The 20865-nt window shown below is 41.9% G+C and overlaps 1 protein-coding gene across 1 annotated transcript in view; it reads right to left on the bottom strand.

The window, feature by feature from the left end:
- Positions 1-20865, bottom strand: part of LOC109870867 (contactin-associated protein-like 5) — a 123274-nt gene that overhangs the window by 50120 nt on the left and 52289 nt on the right. The window contains exon 3 of the mRNA XM_031805690.1: positions 19646-19839. Within this exon, the coding sequence (XP_031661550.1) occupies positions 19646-19839 (194 nt within the window). The remainder of the gene's footprint in view (positions 1-19645; positions 19840-20865) is intronic.

Raw genomic sequence — 20865 nt, 5'->3', positions numbered from 1 at the left:
TACAGCCTTCTCACTCATGGGTGCAACAAATATAGCCTCTTACAAGGCATGCCTCCAAATATGTTAATGACTCAGAAACAACAATATCATGAGCCCACCAGTGATCAAAAGTGTTTTGGAACTCCAAAGATACGGTACGATAATGTATTCTGTGGGATGGAATTAAGGTAGCATTCGATCATTTGCAGGATGTGTCAGAGTATTTTACTGTTGATAATAACCCAAATGACCTTATAATTAATTACATTTTTCAGTTCATGTCCACAGAAAGTGTACCTTTAAAAATGTATGTTTAATTAAACCTGCTCATCATGTTAATGACGTCATTGACTCCACTGTGTGTGCCCTAACTGAACATTCAGGAATTCACAAAGCAAACATTGAAAGCAATAACAAATGGTCAAAAGGAAGAAAACAACGAATAAGAAAGGTCATTGTTCTCTATCCATTCCATTCTGAACAACAGGTGTTGTGTTACATGGTCACTCCATAGAGACTAAGGACACTAGTGATGGGGGAAGAATCCAGACAATTACATAACGCAGTATATTTTCTGATGATATTATATCGATATTTGACTCCAAGTATTATCATTTATTTTGCTACTGTAGGTAGCGTTGCTTAGCGCTAGTCAGCTGTACCTGCGCCAAAACTCAAGTATTTTCACCCTATAGTTTGTTCTCCATAATTTTTTGGGGTATTAGTTTCATTAATCCTTTATTGATATAGTCTCACAATGTTTTGCATGTCAGCTATCAAATTTCTAAGATATATAACTTTCAAAATACAGAAATACAGTCAGTATGATACATTTTGAATCATATGACGCTGCGTTTTGTTGTTTTGGGATGTAATTTTACTTTAAATAGTGAGCCAACATATTTTCAGCACATTTATTTCCTTGATTGACCAAAACTCATTTTCTCACACTCTCTCTTCTCTCTCTGCAGAAGACACATAGTGAGCAATATGTTTGGAACATCAATTCGCAATAAAATAAGTATCGTGATAATATTGTATGGTGAGGTCCCTGGCAATTTGAAGTCCTTAAGGACACCCCATACAGTGAATTGATAATCACACAGATTCTGTCCTGCACATTGTGATGTACTGTGGCTTCTGTTGTACACTGTTGTTTACTTCATTAAAACACTTTGACAAAACAATATGAATAACATGGCCAAAGCTATTTAAATGTTTCATTTGCATGAAGTCATTAGCATTCTGTTTGAATTAGAATGCCCTGGAAACATATACTGTACCCTGCATGGTGCAATTTAACAATTGTTTTCCCATTTCTGTTTTCCACAGCAGGTGTCAGCTTTCATAGTGTTGGATTTTCTTCCCCTTTTTATTAGGATTTATATAGCAGGGTTTATTTATGAATGTATCTTTTTGAAGGCTTTTCCCTGACTAATATAAAACTGCCCCAAAAATTTTTTTGCTATCTAATTTATTGATATTAAAAATCCCCCTCATGGCCAATAGCGTTTCATTATCTTCTCATCAACAGTATATATATGCCTCACTAGAAAAAAGATGATTTAAAATGCAGGTAATAATCAAATGAAAACAATTTATCAGTGTTATCTGCAGTTGTCATTCAATTCTTATATCAATAGGATGGGTGTGCCACACTGATCTGTAATTTTCTCCCTCTAACATTTCTCTCTCTTTTCAAAATGACTTATATTGATTCAACCCAACTGTCAAGCCCAAATATACGTGTTGAACTGGGTAAGACCTAGAGTCAGCATCTGAAGACTGCAATAATCATTGTTCAACTCTATTCAGTGAGAGAAAGTGAGTAGAGATGGAAGAAGTACTGTATTTCTTCTATATAATATATTAACAGTTCAAACACATGAAGAGACCTTAGGAGATCATATAAATCGCCATGATAAATGACATCTCTTTCTCTCAAATGAGTCATATACAGCAAACCTAAGTCCAATTTTTTTGTGTGTTTGGGCCTAAATTGATGAGTGCATGGTGTAACCTTGGAAACACATGTATAACAAGTGATTTAGCAGGGACAGTGACCTCAAGCTTTGCAGCATGCTTTTCAAAAGCCCCAGCAGTCATCTTGCATCATGTCAGGAAGATTGTTCTCCCATATGAGTGATCTATTTTAAAGCACAATGGAAACCAAACCCTGTCTCAGAACAGCCATTGTTATTCCAGATCGGAAGAAATGGCGACAGCGCATCCATCCAATTACTGTGCAGATGTGAACCAGAGTATCTGGAACCCTGAAGGGAGCCGAAGACCTCCCATTGGACGACAGAGCTTCATGTTAGTCACTGTCTACATAAACAGCTCAACCCCACAGTGACTTCATTCATTCTATTTCTGTATCCATCCTGAACCGACGGTCTCCCTCCCTGTTCATTAGGACTCGTTACTCTTCCTCTCTCATGACGAGGTCCCTAATGTCACATACATCAGCTGAACACACACAAGCCCCTGGGTACACCGATTCACGCCCCTGCTCTATGCTATGCTGCTACTGCTAAGATATATTCTCAGTATATGAGAATTCAAGATAACAAAAATCTTAGACTATACACTGAGTATACAAAACAGGAAGAATACCTGTTGTCCTGTAGTCCAATAGGAGGTCTTCTCCTCCCATCACGGTTCCAGATACTCTGGTTCACATGACATAGACTGAACAGGTGAATCGAGGTGAAAGCTATGATCCCTTGTTGATGTCACTTGTTAAATCCACTTCAATCAGTGTAGATGAAGTGGGGAGACATGTTAAAGAAGGATGTTTTAGCCTTGAGAGAATTGAGATGGATTGTGTATGTGTGCCATCCAGAGGGTGAATGGGCGAGATGAAATATTTAAGTGCCTTTGTTGAACGGGGTATGGTTGTAGGTGTCAGGCGTACCAGTTTGAGTGTATCAAGAACTACACTTCTGGGTTTTTCACACTTAACAGTTTCCTGTGTGTATTAAGAATGGTCCACCACCCAAAGGAATTCCAGATAACTTGACACAACTGTGGGAAGTATTGGAGTCAACATGGGCCATCATCCATGTAAAACACTTTAGACACCCTTGCAAAAAGATGACTTAGCTACATGTCAAGCACAAAGAGCACCTGAGAGCCATGGTTGCTGGGCTTACAGTGGAGGCTAAGACAGCTAAGCTCTCCAAAGGGGCCTTTGACAAAATATGATTTCCATCATTCATCACAATACAATACATTGTCCATCATGAAGATACGAATATGACAAAGGCAGACTTGTATATACTGTATATTCTCTGATATGGGAGAAATACGAGCTAATAATCACAGACGCTGTGATCTTAGGAGATCTTTGTACTCAACTGGGCCCACCCCAGTTGTGTGTTAAACACTCTACAACAAGCTTTCTCTGCCCTTAACCTTGTTCTGAACACCTCCAAAACAAAGCTCATATGGTTGAGTAAGAAGAATGCCCCTCTCCCCACAGGTGTGATTACTACCTCTGAGGGTTTGTAGCTTGAGGTAGTCATGTCGTACAAGTACTTGGGAATATGGCTAGACTGTACACTGTCCTTCTCTCAGCACATATCTAAGCTAGGCTAAAGTTAAATCTAGACATGGTTTCCTCTATCGTAATCGCTCCTCTTTCACCCCAGCTGCCAAACTAACCCTGACTCAGATGACCATCCTACCCCTGGTAAATTATGGAGATGTAATATATTGATCAGCAGGTAAGGGTGCTTTTGAGCAGCTAGAGGTTATTTTCCATTCAGCCATCAGATTTGCCACCAATGCTCCTTATAGGACACATCTCTGCACTCTATACTCATTTGTAAACTGTTCATCTCTGTATACCATCACAAGACCCACTGGTTGTTGTTATTTACAAAACCCTCTTAGGCCTCACTCCCCCCTATCTGAGATATCTACAGCAGCGCTCATCCTCCACATACAACACCTGTTCTGCCAGGCACATTCTGTTTAAGGTCCCCAAAGCATACACCCTGGATCCCTGAATCCCTTGTCTTTACAGTTCACTGCAGCTAGCGACTGGAATGATCTGAAACAAACACTCAAACTGGACAGTTTTCTCTAAATCTCTTCATTCAAAGACTCAATCATGCACACACTTACTGACAGTTGTGGCTGCTTGCGTCATGTATTGTTGGCTCTACCTTCTTGCCCTTTATGCTGTTGTCTGTGAATTACATGGGCTTGCTCCTACCTATCTTTCTAATTTGGTCCTGCCGTACATACCTACATGTACGCTACAGTCACAAGACACAGGCCTCCTAATTGTCCCTAGAATTTCTAAGCAAACAGCTGGAGGCAGGGCTTTCTCCAATAGAGCTCCATTTTTATGGAATCGTCTGCCTACCCATGTGAGAGACGCAGACTCGGTCTCAACCTTTAAATCTTTACTGACTCCTCACTTCAGTGGGTCATATGATTGAGTGTAGTCTGGCCCAGGAGTGTGAAGGTGAACGGAAAGTCTCTGGAGCAACGAACCGCCCTTGCTGTCTCTGCCTGGCCGGTTCCCCTCTGTCTCTGCCTGGCTGGTTCCCCTCTTTCCACTGGGATTCTTTGCCTCTAACCCCATTACAGGGGCTGAGTCACTGGTTTACTGGTGCTCTTTCATGCCGTCCCTAGGAGGGGTGCGTCACTTGAGTGGGTTGAGTCACTGATGTGATCTTCCTGTCTGGGTTGGCGCTCCCCCCTTGGGTTGTGCCGTAGCGGAGATCTTTGTGGGCTATCCTCGGCCTTGTCTCAGGATGGTAAGTTGGTGGTTGAAGATGTCCCTCTAGTGGTGTGGGGGCTATGCTTTGGCAAAGTGGGTGGGGTTATATACTTCCTGTTTGGCCCTGTCCGGGAGTATCATCGGATGGGGCCACAGTGTCTCCTGACCCCTCCTGTCTCAGCCTCCAGTATTTATGCTGCAGTAGTTTACGTGTTAGGGGCTAGGGTCAGTTTGTTATATCTGGAGTACTTCTCCTGTCTTATCCGGTGTCCTGTGTGAATTTAAGTATGCTCTCTCTAATTCTCTCTTTCTTTCTCTCTCTCTGAGGACCTGAGTCCTAGGACCATGCCTCAGGACTACCTGGCATGATGACTCCTTGCTGTCCCCAGTCCACCTGGCCGTTCTGCTGCATCAGTTTCAACTGTTCTGCCTGCGGCTATGGAATCCTGGCCTGTTCACCGGACGTGCTACCTACCTGTCCCAGACCTGCTATTTTCAACTCTCTAGAGACAGCAGGATTGGTAGAGGTACTCTTAATGATCGGCTATGAAAAGCCAACTGACATTTACTCCTGAGGTGCTGACTTGCTGCACCCTCGACAACGACTGTGATTATTATTATTTGACCATGCTGGTCCTTTATGAACATTTGAACATCTTGGCCATGTTCTGTTATAATCTCCACCCGGCACAGCCAGAAGAGGACTGGCCACCCCACATAGCCTGGTTCCTCTCTAGGTTTCTTCCTAGATTTTGGCCTTTCTAGGGAGTTTTTCCTAGCCACCGTGCTTCTACACCTGCACTGCTTGCTGTTTGGGATTTTAGGCTGGATTTCTGTTGAACACTTTGAGATATCAGCTGATGTACGAAGAGCTATATAAATACATTTGATTTGATTTGATTTGTGTCCAACAATGTTTGTACCCTATTTTGTGTTGCTGCCATGTTGTGTTGTTATGTGTTGCTGCCATGTTGTGTTGTTATGTGTTGCTGCCATGTTGTGTTGTTATGTGTTGCTGCCATGTTGTGTTGTTATGTGTTGCTGCCATGTTGTGTTGTTATGTGTTGCTGCCATGTTGTGTTGTTATGTGTTGCTGCCATGTTGTGTTGTTATGTGTTGCTGCCATGTTGTGTTGTTATGTGTTGCTGCCATGCTATGTTGTCATCTTAGGTCTCTCTTTATGTACTGTTGTATTGCCCCTCTTTTCTTGATGTGTGTTTTGTCCTATATTTGCATTTAATGTATTTTAATTTTTAATCCCAGCCCTGCAGGAGGCCTTTTGCCTTAGGCTAACCAATGTAGCCAGGTGCACGGTGTTTCCTCCGACACATTGGTGCGGCTGGCTTCCCAGGTTGGAGGCGCGCTGTGTTAAGAAGCAGTGCGGCTTGGTTTTTATTTATTTATTTATTTTACCTTTATTTAACCTTTATTTAACCAGGCAAGTCAGTTAAGAACACATTCTTATTTTCAATGACGGCCTGGGAACAGTGGGTTAACTGCCTGTTCAGGGGCAGAACGACAGATTTGTACCTTGTCAGCTCGGGGGATTGAACTCGCAACCTTCCGGTTACTAGTCCGACGCTCTAACCACTAGGCTACGCTGCCGCCCCGCTGCCGGTTGGGTTGTGTTTCGGAGGACGCATGGCTTTCGACCTTCGTCTCTCCCGAGCCCGTACGGGAGTTGTAGCGATGAGACAAGATAGTAATTACTAACAATTGGATACCATGAAATTGGGGAGATTGGGGGGTAAAATAATAAAATGTTGACCTTGTCATAATTTGAAAACTAGTAGGTTACAAATACATACTATTCCAGAGAGTTACCTCTACCATAGTCATTTCAAGTCACTAGCTGCAGGTTGAAAGAAACATTCCATCATATACGTTGCATAGAAACCCAAATACAACCATGTAGATAGATAGGTGTGTGTGTCATGCATGCTAGAATGGAGGTTTTAAAACGACAGCTGCATGTGCATTTTAGCCAACACATATGGCATAGCATACTTTGCAATACAACATTCTTTAAAAGCAGTTGTACAATGTGCTCTGCAATAAGAGTTGGATTTCTAAACCAGACGGGTTCTCAAAAAACAGATGTCCAATACCATAGTGGACATGCATCATGTTGGATGCATTGGACTATAAAGTATGGAGGATGACAAAGGACCTGTAAGGTTATACAAACATCAGTTGGGAAATGAATGTTTGAGTTTCAAATACGAAATATTCAGTGAATGTGAGTATATTGGCTACTAGGTAGACTTCCCACTCCTTGCCAGACAGTAGTGCTTGTCAAGGGGGAGCAACGCGCCCTGTGTCCTGGTGTTGTTGCCGTTCATGCCCTCCCCATTTAGTATTACACTGTATATACAGTGGCTTGCGAAAGTATTCACCCCCCTTGGCATTTTCCTATTTTGTTGCCTAACAACCTGGAATTAAAATAGATTTTTCGGGGGTTTGTATCATTTGATCTACACAACATGCCTACCACTTTGAAGATGCAAAATATGTTTCATTGTGAAACAGACAAGAAATAAGACAAAAAAATGAAAACTTGAGCATGCATAACTATTCATCCCCCCAAAGTCAATACTTTGTAGAGCCACCTTTTGCAGCAATTACAGCTGCAAGTCTCTTAATGTATGTCTCTATAAGCTTGGCACATCTAGCCACTGGGATTTTTGTCCATTCTTCAAAGTAAACCTGCTCCAGCTCCTTCAAGTTGGATGGGTTCCGCTGGTGTACAGCAATCTTTAAGTCATACCACAGATTCTCAATCGGATTGAGGTCTGGGCTTTGACTAGGCCCTTCCAAGACGTTTAAAAATTTCCCCTTAAACCACTCAAGTGTTGCTTTAGCAGTACACTTAGGGTCATTGTCCAGCTGGAAGGTGAACGTCCGTCCGAGTCTCAAATCTCTGGAAGACTGACACATGTTTCCCTCAAGAATTTCCCTGTATTTAGTGCCATCCACCATTCCTTCAATTCTGACCAGTTTACAGTCCCTGCCGATGAAAAACACCCACGCAGCACGATGCTGCCACCACCATGCTTCACTGTGGGATGGCGTTCTCGGGGTGATGAGAGGTGGTGGGTATGCGCCAGACATAGTGTTTTACTTGATGGCCAAAAAGCTCAATTTTAGTATCATCTGACCAGAGTACCTACTTCCATATGTTTGGGGAGTCTCCCACATTACTTTTGGCAAACACCAAACTTTTTAGCTTGTTTTTTAGTTTAAGCAATTACTTTTTCCTGGCCACTCTTCCGTAAAGCCCAGCTCTGTGGAGTGTATGGCTTAAAATGGTCCAATGGACAGATACGCCATTCTCTGCTGTGGAGCTTTGTATAGTATTTGTATTTATTATGGATCCCCATCTTCCTGGGATCCAGCAGAATTAAGGCAGTTAATACAATTTTAAGACATTACAATACATTCACAGATTTCACAACACACTGTGTGCCCTTAGGCCCCTACTCCACCACTACCACATACAGTGCCTTGCGAAAGTATTCGGCCCCCTTGAACTTTGCGACCTTTTGCCACATTTCAGGCTTCAAACATAAAGATATAAAACTGTATTTTTTTGTGAAGAATCAACAACAAGTGGGACACAATCATGAAGTGGAACGACATTTATTGGATATTTCAAACTTTTTTAACAAATCAAAAACTGAAAAATTGGGCGTGCAAAATTATTCAGCCCCTTTACTTTCGGTGCAGCAAACTCTCTCCAGAAGTTCAGTGAGGATCTCTGAATGATCCAATGTTGACCTAAATGACTAATGATGATAAATACAATCCACCTGTGTGTAATCAAGTCTCCGTATAAATGCACCTGCACTGTGATAGTCTCAGAGGTCCGTTAAAAGCACAGAGAGCATCATGAAGAACAAGGAACACACCAGGCAGGTCCGAGATACTGTTGTGAAGAAGTTTAAAGCCGGATTTGGATACAAAAAGATTTCCCAAGCTTTAAACATCCCAAGGAGCACTGTGCAAGCAATAATATTGAAATGGAAGGAGTATCAGACCACTGCAAATCTACCAAGACCTGGCCGTCCCTCTAAACATTCAGCTCATACAAGGAGAAGACTGATCAGAGATGCAGCCAAGAGGCCCATGATCACTCTGGATGAACTGCAGAGATCTACAGCTGAGGTGGGAGACTCTGTCCATAGGACAACAATCAGTCATATATTGCACAAATCTGGCCTTTATGGAAGAGTGGCAAGAAGAAAGCCATTTCTTAAAGATATCCATAAAAAGTGTTGTTTAAAGTTTGCCACAAGCCACCTGGGAGACACACCAAACATGTGGAAGAAGGTGCTCTGGTCAGATGAAACCAAAATTGAACTTTTTGGCAACAATGCAAAACGTTATGTTTGGCGTAAAAGCAACACAGCTCATCACCCTGAACACACCATCCCCACTGTCAAACATGGTGGTGGCAGCATCATGGTTTGGGCCTGCTTTTCTTCAGCAGGGACAGGGAAGATGGTTAAAATTGATGGGAAGATGGATGGAGCCAAATACAGGACCATTCTGGAAGAAAACCTGATGGAGTCTGCAAAAGACCTGAGACTGGGACGGAGATTTGTCTTCCAACAAGACAATGATCCAAAACATAAAGCAAAAACTACAATAGAATGGTTCAAAAATAAACATATCCAGGTGTTAGAATGGCCAAGTCAAAGTCCAGACCTGAATCCAATCGAGAATCTGTGGAATGAACTGAAAACTGCTGTTCACAAATGCTCTCCATCCAACCTCACTGAGCTCAAGCTGTTTTGCAAGGAGGAATGGGAAAAAATTTCAGTCTCTCGATGTGCAAAACTGATAGAGACATACCCCAAGCGACTTACAGCTGTAATCGCAGCAAAAGGTGGCGCTACAAAGTATTAACTTAAGGGGGCTGAATAATTTTGCACGCCCAATTTTTCAGTTTTTGATTTGTTAAAAAAGTTTGAAATATCCAATAAATGTTGTTCCACTTCATGATTTTGTTCCACTTGTTGTTGATTCTTCACAAAAAAATACAGTTTTATATCTTTATGTTTGAAGCCTGAAATGTGGCAAAAGGTCGCAAAGTTCAAGGGGGCCGAATACTTTCGCAAGGCACTGTATCTACAGTTCTAAATCCATATGTATGTATAGTGCGTATGTTATTGTTATTTTGTGTGTGTGTGTGTGTGTGTGTGTGTGTGTGTGTGTGTGTGTGTGTGTGTGTGTGTGTGTGTGTGTGTGTGTGTGTGTGTGTGTGTGTGTGTGTGTGTATGTATGCATGTGTCTCTGCCAATGTTTGTTTTGCTTCATTCCCCGCTGTTCCATAAGATGTTCTTTTTATCTGTTTTTTAAAATCAAATTTTACTGCTTGCGTTAGTTACTTGATGTGGAATAGAGTTCCATGTAGTAATGGCTCTATGTAGTACTGCGTGCCTACCATAGTCTGTTCTGGACTTGGGGACTGTGAAGAGACCTCTTGTGGCATGTCTTGTGGAGTATGCATGGGTGTCCGAGCTGTGTGCCAGTAGTTTGGACAGACAGCTCGGTGCATTCAACATACCTCTCATAAATAAAAGTAGTGATGAAGTTAATCTCTCCTCCACTTTCAGACAGGAGAGATTGACATGCATATTATTAATATTATCTCTCTGTGTGCATCCAATAGCCAGCCGTGCTGCCCTGTTCTGAGCCAATTGCAATACAGAAATACTCATTATAAAAATTCAGAAAAGACACAACTATTGGTTTAAAGATAAACTTGCTTTACTGCGAAAGCATACCTTACGATTATTTGAGAACATAGCCAAGCAGACAAATCATTACAAACAGTAACCAGCCAAGTAGAAGAGTTACACAAGTCAGAAATAGAGATCAGATTAATCCCTTACCTTTGATGATCTTCATATGTTGGCACTCAGAAGACATTCATTTATTCAATAAATGTTCCTTTTGTTCGATAAAGTCTCTCTTTATATCCAAAGTCAATGGATACTGTAATGGCATTGAATAGAAAACTACAACAACAACAAAAAAATCATACTTCCTGAATGGATCTTTCTCAGGTTTTCGCCTGCCAAATTAGTTCTGTTAAACTCACAGACATTATTTTAAACTTTAGAGTGATTTCTATCCAAACCTACTAATTATATGCATATCCTATCTTCTGGGCCTGAGTAGAAAGCTGTTTAATTTGGGCCCTTCTCCCCATCTTAGCTACTACTGCATCAATATGTTTTGACCATGACAGTTTACAATCTAGTGTTACTCCAAGCAGTTTAGTCATCTCAAATTTCCACATTATTTATTACAAGATTTCGTTGAGGTACCGGGTTTAGTGAGTGTTTTGTTACAAATACAATGCTTTTAGCTTTAGAAATATTTAGGGCTAACGTATTCCTGCCACCCACTCTCAAACTATTTGTTGAGTGTTGCAGTCATTTCACTCACTGTAGTAGCTGAAGTGTTTAGTGTTGAGTCATCTGCATACATAGAAACTCTGATTTACTCAAAGTCAGTGGCATGTCGTTAGTAAAAATCAAACAAAGCAATGGGCCTAAACAGCTACCCTGGGGAATTCCTGATTCTAACTGGATTATATTTGATAGGGTTCCATTAAAGAACACCCTCTGTGTTCTGTTAGACAAGTAACTCTTTATCCACATTATAGCAGGTGGTGTAAAGCCATAACACATATGTTCTTCCAGCAGCAGATTATGATCAATAATGTCAAAAGCTGCATGGAAGTCTAACAAGACAGCCCCCACAATCATTTTATAAATTTCTCTCAGCCAATCATCAGTCATTTGTGTAAGTTTTGTGCTTGTTGAGTGTCCTTCCCTATAAGCTTGCTGAAATTTTGTTGTCAAAATGTTTACTTTAAAATAGCATTGTATCTGGTCAAACACAATTTTTTCCAGAAGTTTACTAAGGGTTGATTCGCCGGCTATTTGAGCCAGTAAAGGGGGCTTTACTATTCTTGGGTGGTGGATTGACTTTAGCTTTCCTCCAGGCCTGAAGGCACACGTTCTCTAGTAGGCTTAAATTGAAGATATGGCAAATAGGAGTGGCAATATCGTCTGCTTTTATCCTCAGTAATTTTCCATCTAGATTGTCAGACCCTGGTGGCTTGTCATTTTTGATAGACAACAATTATTTTTTTCACCTCTTCTACACTGACTTTACAGAATTAAAAAGTACAATTCTTGTCTTTCATAATTTGATCCGATATATTTGGATGTGTAGTGTCAGCATTTGATGCTGGCATGTCATCCCTAAGTTTGCTTATCTGAAAAAGTTATTAAAGTAGTTTGCAATATCAGTGGGCTTTGTGATGAATGAGCCATCTGATTCACTTCAATGGAGGAGTTGTCTTTTTTTCCCAGAATTTCATTTAACCTTTTATAACTAGGGGGCAGTATTTTCATTTTTGGATAAAAAACGTTCCCGTTTTAAACTGGATATTTTGTCACGACAAGATCCTCGACTATGCATATAATTGACAGCTTTGGATAGAAAACACTCTGACGTTTCCAAAACTGCAAAGATATTGTCTGTGAGTGCAACAGAACTGAGACCCAGATAAAAATCCAACCAGGAAGTGCCCCATATTTTGAAAGCCCTGCATGCCAATGACTCCTTATATGGCTGTGAATGCGCTACGAATGAGCTTACGCTTTCTACGTATTCCCCAAGGTGTCGACAGCATTGTGACGTCTTTTTACGCATTTATGTTGAAGAATAGCCGTAAGAGACCACATTGAGCAAGTGGTCACATGATGGCTCCCGCAGAAAATCTTGCGTAAAGTACACAAGTAGCCATTTTTCCAATTACTTCTTATGAGAAACCAATTGTCCCGGTGGATATTTTATCTAATATTTTATCTAATAGATATGTGAGGTTTGCCATGTTTCTAATTTGGAAAAAAGTTTGGCGTTGTAGTGACTGCATTTTCCGGTCGATTTCTCAGCCAAACGTGAAGAACAAACGGAGCTATTTCGCCTACAAAAATAATATTTTTTGAAAAAAGGAACATTTGCTATCTAACTGGGAGTCTCCTGAGTGAAAACATCCGAAGTTCTTCAAAGGTAAATTATTTAATTTGATTGCTTTTCTTATTTTCGTGAAAATGTTGCCTGCTGGTAGCAGAGCCTAGCATAGCATTATGCCATGATAAACTTATACAAATGCTTGTCTAGCGTTGGCTGTAAAGCATATTTTGAAAATCTGAGATGACAGTGTGATTAACAAAAGGCTAAGCTGTGTCTCAATATATTTCATTTGTGATTTTCATGAATAGGAAAATTTTCTAGGGATATTTATGGCCGCTGCGTTATGCTAATTAGTTTGAGGCTATGATTACACTCCCGCATGCGGGGTGGGTAGTATCAAGAAGTTAAGGTGCCCAAAAGCTTTTTACTATCATTCTTAATTTGATTTATCTTTGTTTCATAGTGTAGTTTCTTTTTATTTAGTTTAGTCACATGATTTCTTAATTTGCAGCACATTTGCCAAACAGAAAAAAACTAACTGCCAGACTTAATTGCCAAACAGTTTGCCTAATCCCTCTCAACCATAACATTTTTCAATTCCTCATCAATCCAAGGGGATTTAACAGTTTGTACAGTCATTTTCTTAATGGTTGCGTGCGTATTAGTTATTGGAATAAGTCGTTTCATAAATGTGTCAAGTGCAATGTCTGGTTTCTCATCATTACACACCACAGAACAGCAAATGTTCTTTACATCATCAAAATATGAATCACGACAACACTTCTTGTACCTCTTGTACACTATATTAGGCCCAGACTTTGGAACTTTGGTTTTCCTAGATATGGATACTATATCGTGATCACTACATCCTATGGATTTGGATACTGCATTAGTATTCCCCACATATTATCAAGATACTGACTATTAGCACTTGGTGGTCTATAGCAGCTTCCCACAGGAAGCTTGTTTTATTAAAACTGAACACTATAACAAAAATAAACTAAAGAGTAACCGAAACAGTCCTGTAAAGTGAAAACACTAAACAGAAATTAACTACCCACGAAAACCATGAGGGGAAAAGATACCTAAGTATGGTTCCCAATCAGAGACAACGATAGACAGCTGTCCAAGATTGAGAAACATACCCGGGCAAAACAAAGAAATACAAAAACATAGAAAAAGGAACATAGAATGCCCACCCAAATCACACCTTGACCAAACCAAAATAGAGACATAAAAAGCTCTAAGGTCAGGGCGTGACAATCTCTAAGCTTTACAGGAATGTGGTTCTGAATATAGGCCGCAACACCGCCACCGTTGGCATTTATTTTTTATTTTTTGGGGGGCATTTCATTTTTGTGAACCAGGAAGTGGGTATGTTTCTGTAGTCGTATTGCCAGGACCGGCCAGGGGAGTGGACCCCCTTTCAGTGTGTGTTGGGGTACCAGCCGGTCCTGGCACCATGGCATCCAAGCCAGACCGAGGCTCCTGCGGTGGAGGAATGGGTGCAGCACTCCAAGGAGACCTGGAGGGCCGTCCAGCTAGTGGACGGCAGAAAAGGAGTGCTGACCGCCACAGCAGTGAGGCCCCCGTGTTTGTACTGGGGGAAAGGGTCTGGCTCTCGACCCGAAACCTGCCCCTCCGCTTGCCCTGCCGGAAGCTGGGGCCGCAGTGTGTAGGGCCCTTCAAAGTCCTGAGGAGAATAAACGAGGTGTTTTATCGATTACAACTCCCTTCCTATTATCGTATTAACCCCTCGTTTCATGTGTCTCTCCTCAGGCCGGTGGTAGCTGGTCCCCTGCAGGACGGTGAGGTGCCGGAGGTCCCTCCTCCCCCTCTGGACATTGAGGGGTCCCCGGCATACACGATACGGGCCATTCTGGACTCGAGACGCCGGGTGAGGGGCCTGCAGTACCTCGTGGACTGGGAGGGGTACGGTCCGGAGGAGAGGTGCTGGGTACCGGTGAGGGACATTTTGGATACGTCAATGTTGGGGGTACTGTCACGACCCCGACTGAGGTTGGCTCCCCTTCGGGTGGCGCTTGGCGGTCGTCGTCGCCGGCCTACTAGCTGATTCTGATTCACTGATTCTTTTCTCCCCCTCCTTATGTGTTTATTGTTTACACCTGTTTTGAGTGTGTTGTAATTAGTTGGGCTTTATTAGTCAGCCGGCCCGCCCGTTTCTTTGTGCGTGGTTTCTTTGTGTTTGGTGTAGACGAACCTGTTCGTTTATGTTAGTGGAGTTCGCTGGACAGTTTTCGTCCCCCGTGTCTGGGGCATTTGTTTGGAACACCCAGTGTTTCGTAGGGTGGCCGTTGTTCACCGTGTGTGCATTAAAAGAGCACTATATTGAACCAGCTGTTTCCTGTGCCTGACTTCCCACTCACGACACCCAGAATGTTACAATTGTTGTCATTTTATAACAGATGATGATCAGCAGAAATAAGGGAGTACTAACTAACTCTCATAGTTGTAGATGTGAGTTTCTCTTTTAACCAATCCCCTGGCTTTGTACATAGCTAATAGCTAACATTCGCCAGAGCAAGCGAGCTACAATCAAAAAGCCTGTGTGTGTTCTGTTATTCATCTGGGTGATGTGATCAATCCATTTATTACAGGGGAAGAAAGATCATACATCATTTTTGGAGAAATGTCCTCTGGTCTGATGAAACAAAAATATAACTGCTTGGCCATAATGACCATCGTTATGTTTGGAGGAAAAAGGGGGAGGCTTGCAAGCCGAAGAACACAATCCCACCCGTGAAGCATGGGGGTGGCAGCATCAGGTTGTGGGGGTGCTTTGCTGCAGGAGGGACTGGTGCACTTCACAAAATAGATGGCATCATGAGGCAAGAAAATTATGTGGATATATTGAAGCAACATCTCAGGACATCTGTCAGGAAGTTAAAGCTTGGTCGCAAATGGGTCTTCCAAATGGACAATGACCCCAAGCGTACTTTCAAAGTTGTTGCTACCAAATACTAATTGAGCGTATGTAAACTTCTGACCCACTGGGAATGTGATGAAATAAATAATTCCCTCTACTATTATTCTGATTTTTCACATTCTTAAAATAAAGTGGTGATCCTAACTGACATAAGACAGGGAATTTTTTTACTTGGATTAAATGTCAGGAATTGTGAAAAACTGAGTTTAAATGTATTTGGCTAAGGTGTATGTAAACTTCCTACTTCAACTGTAGGTTTTGTATGTCATCGTGGAGACGCAAGACTTGCAACCTTGGCTATACCCAGTAGATACTATTATGGGCCTATAACCTTCGCATAATAATGGAGTCAGATAGTGAATCATATTGGGGTCATAGACATTCTACATTGACCATTAGACCATGCTCTTAAGCTAACCAATTTCCACATGGTAATAGACTACATATTGAATGGCCTGTGGGCTGCTCAAGCCTGCATGTAATGGAAGACTAGAGAGCTGGAAATAAGGGATGAACAGAAGTAGAGGGAGCTTGTGTTCTGATGTATATGGTCATGTGTTCAATCAGGGGTAATGAGAGCCTGCGAGCAGCACTCGGCACTAATAGGTTTGTTAGTCTGTTTATCGTCGCACTTTAAACCAAGTATAACTTATGAATGCTTAATGAAGCCTTTCATAAGGCCTAAATGAATGCTTAACAGATCTCCTATTACATAATATGTTACCTGTTAATCAAGGTTCAAAACAAATGTGTGACCTAAACTGTGAGATAAAAGATGACTTTTAAGAAGCGTAGGTTTTAACTAAGCACAACCTGTTTACATCTTTATTTCCTTCACATTTGTATGCAACAACGACAATGTTGCAGCTGTTCTGGCCTCTCAGCGTCTTTGATCCTGGATACCTGGTGACAATTACCAGCAGCATGTCAATGAATACCATTCTCAAAAAAAATGTGCCCTGTCTGATTCACAGGAGAGAATAAAAGTTTCTGAAAAGTACCGTGTGCCCGAGATCAAAAGAATCAGTGACACCTTTCATGGAGAATAAAGAGCGGGTTGAACCTCGGAAACCTTTACAGCACCATGGTTTGAATGAGAGTGACATTCAACTCTTCTTTATTAAGGGCAAAGTCTCTCGGAAGAACGGAAGAACAAACCTCATGAGATTTACTGGTGGAATAAAGGTTCAATGAAAAATAAATGTTAAATGTTACGGTTATCAGCACTTTTAGAACTTTATAGTACATAATATAATTGATGTCGCATTAACCCTTTCAAACATGCCCAGTAGGCAGAATTAGCCTGTGACCTATGCTACAAGGTTAGCATTTAGAAACAAAGTGAATCATCTCTAATCTCAATGTCAAATAGATTAACACAGTGCCTCCTTCTCTGTGGCCAACATGAGTAAGACATTTAAGCGTGTTGACCCTCGCAAGGCAGTCGGCCCAGACGGCATCCCTAACTGAGTCCTCAGAGCATGCGCAGACCAGTTGCCTGGAGTGTTTAACAACATATTCTATCGCTCCCTATCCCAGAACGCTGTCCTAACATGCTTCAAGATGTCCACCATTGTTCCTTTACCCAAAAAGGTAACTGCACTAAATGACTATTGCCACGGAGCAGTCACTTCTGTCATCATGAAGTGCTTTGAGAAACTAGTCAAGGATCATATCACCTCTGCCTTACCTGACACCATAGACACACTTACATTTGCTTACCTCCCCAATAGATCCACAGACGATGCAATCGCCATCGCACTGCACACTGCCCTATCCCATCTGGACAAGAGGAACACCTATGTAAGAATGCTGTACATTGACTATAGCTCAACATTCAACACCATAGTACCCTCCAAGCTCATCATCAAGCTCGAGGCCCTGGGTCTAATCCCCACCTTGTGTAACTGGGTCCTGGACTTCCTGACGGGCTACCCCCAGGTGGTGACGGTAGGAAACAACACCTCCACTTCACTGATCCTCAACACTGAGGTCCCACAAGGATGCGTGCTCAGCCCCCTCCTGTACTGACTGTTCAACCATGACTGTGTGTCCACGCATGCCTCCAACTCAATAATCACGTTTACAGATGAAACAACAGTTGTAGGCCTGATTACCAACAATGATGAGACAGCCTACAGGGAGGAGGTAAGGGCCCTGGGAGTGTGGTGTCAGTAAAAAAAACACTCACCTAATGTCAACAAAACAAAGAAGCTGATCGTGGACATCAGGAAACAGCAGAGGGAGCACCACCCTATCCACATCAACGGGTCCGCAGTGGAGAAAGTGGAAAGCTTTTTCCACTGCGGTTCCTCAGCATACACATCACTGACAAACTGAAATGGTCCACCCACACAGACAGTGTGATGAAGAAGATGCAACAGCGCCTCTTCAACCTCAGGAGACTGAAGAAATTTGGCTTAGCACCTAAAACCATCAAAAACTTTTACAGATGCACAATTGAGAGCATCCTGTCAGGCTGTATCACCGCCTGGTACGGCAAATTTTACAGATTTGATAACCGTCAAACAATTACGATGGAACCTTTGTTGCAGAAATGAAGATAGATTATCCACTCAGTTCAACGTCTAGATTTGTTTTACATTTGGTTGAGTTGTGAACTCAAGGTGAAATCAACAAAAAATCTCTTTGGATTTAGGTTAAAGTTTGGGTGAATTTTTAAAAAACAATACATTAATTACTTTTTGCAAATCTAATCAGTTTCCAACGTTGATTCAACATAATCACATATGTTTTTTGGTTGAAATGACATGGAAACAATGACATTGATTCAACAATTTTTTGCCCAGTGGGATGTGTGTGGAGTGATATGTGTCCATGTCAGCTCCATATGAGCCCCAAGCTGGCTTGTCAGCACAGTTATGTCCACTACTCTGAAACTAATGGCTCCTACACCTCTCACACAAACAACAATAGTGCAAGGTTTATGTCTGCTTGGTTACAAGTGACAGCACCTAATAGAAAGGTCACTGGAATTGCTGCGGCATCCCCTGCAACACCTCAATGACCAGAAACAGAAGTGTTGTTGGCCTATGGTTAGGCATAGCCTATATGACTACTACATGAGCATCAGGTAGGCTCAGAATGACTGTACCGGGAAAAATAAAAGGAGTAGTCGGGCTAAACTCTTTCACCCCTCTGTTTCTGAGAGTGTGAGTAATGAAAAGTTCACACCTCCAGGGTGAGACATGGCATCCATTTTGATGAGGCAATAAAGGGACTTGATAAGTAAATCAATCTTTCCTACTCCAGAGTGTGACTTTTCAATGACACTGCATCTGTGGGGGGAAAATGGACAGAGAGCCAACTGCACCATATCTGAATCGTGTGTGGACATGAATAACATTATTGTTCCACAACCTGGAATGGTGTGATAGAGGAACATGTGTTTCGGCCTGTCCAGGGGGTTGTAATTGCCTGAAGAGTTGTATGTGCATCTGCAAAAGCCATCCTTTGTTATGATTTTAAACCACAGGAACAAAAACAAGTCTAGAAACCTTGATAACCGTTTGTCTGTCCCTCATGGCAATACTAAACAGAAGTAAAGACTTGAAAGAGTGGATTAAAACTCCCTTTTATCCGGCAGAAGGAAGATATAGAGCTCAGATGCTGAGTCACACGTTTCTTATCCAGAAGTGGTATTTAGAAGTGCCATACATTCTTCCATACGTTCAGTCTGATTCAAATCTACTTCAGCAAACCCAAACATTTCTGTCAGCATGTGCCTCTGAGTTGACAGGTAGAAGGCAAACTAGCTAACTACGTATATCCCCAAGGATGTCTGTCGTTACTGTCAGATATAATGCCTCTTTCGGAGCGTTGTCATGAGGAATGCCAGTTATAGAATTGAAGCTCTCGCATATAAATGAACAAGCTTGGCAAAGTTAAAAGCCTGAATTTTTTTAAGGATTAAAATAGAGAACAGAGTGTTGTACGGTAAATAAATAATCAACGAGGAGACTCACCCCCACCCCGTCCTCCTGTCGGTACTGCTTCCAGGCTCGGCCTGTGTCACTGAACAGGAGCAGGTAGCCGCTGACCCAGTCTGAGCCTCCGTAGCGCCCCTGTGTGGCGACGGCCGTCACCTCCATCCTGTCCCTGAGGTCCAGCTGCAGCCAAGGCTGTCTGTCTGTCACCTGGGGAGACCAGCCTCCCGCTCCTCGGGAGACCAGAGAGAGAAAACAGCTCAGAACAGGAAGGTGCAGAAAGTGACCTAGCATGTGACACAGCAGGAGTAGAACACACACACACACACACACACACACACACACACACACACACACACACACACACACACACACACACATAAACAGATGCGTAGTCCAGACAGCTAGCTCCAGTGCGAAATATTATTTTCCTTAAAACTCCAGCCGATTCAGAGAATATTGAATGTGTGCGAGAGAGTGGGACAGGTCACTGTGGCAGTGATAATGACTACAGAGGTGTGAGTCTGCTTTGTCAGACAGGAATAATAAGGCATTATTCAGCTGGGCCTTTGGATTAATTAATTCAGACTCCCTGGCTGTACTCTACTATAGGTTAGAATGATCTAAACCCTGTCTAAAAGCAAATACAATTTCATTTGATTTGATTTAATGTAGCCTTATTGGAGGTGATTTGGACAGTGTACTGTAAAAGGGTTACTGTCAATTCAACAGTAGCTTAGAGAGAGCTCAGTGGTACAAGTACAATTCTGTATTTAATATTACAGAACACCTGCTGTAATATGAATACGGTATCAAAGCAAGTACTGTATATTTTACAACATTGTAAAATGTACTGTGTTATGCTGTACAAAACTAAATGCTGTCATAATCAGAATGTGTAAATGAATACATGAAATTAATTGGCGGGAAGCGGTTTGTATTTCACAGTATTTTACTGTAATTACAAGGGCTTGGTGCAAGCAGATTGGCAGCTGGGTAAAGTGTTTACACGTTACAGCATATTAATTCATATTTGGTGTATTATATCACTTGCACGTCTAGAGGCCTTAACAAAGGCTTCCAAACTGGCAGTGACAATAGGGCAAAACAGACCAAAAGAACATGGCAAAATGTTGAACCATTTCAGGTGTAAGACTTGCTGCCACGCCAATCTGTCCCCTATACAATTTAAATTGAAATAACCACATTGACTGGACTTCGCTAAAGACCCGAAGATCTCTACATTACTCCCTTTTTGT

This window comes from Oncorhynchus kisutch, linkage group LG26, assembly GCF_002021735.2.
Source record: "Oncorhynchus kisutch isolate 150728-3 linkage group LG26, Okis_V2, whole genome shotgun sequence".
NCBI lineage: Eukaryota > Metazoa > Chordata > Actinopteri > Salmoniformes > Salmonidae > Oncorhynchus > Oncorhynchus kisutch.
This window is presented reverse-complemented; position numbering and strand designations above follow the sequence as displayed.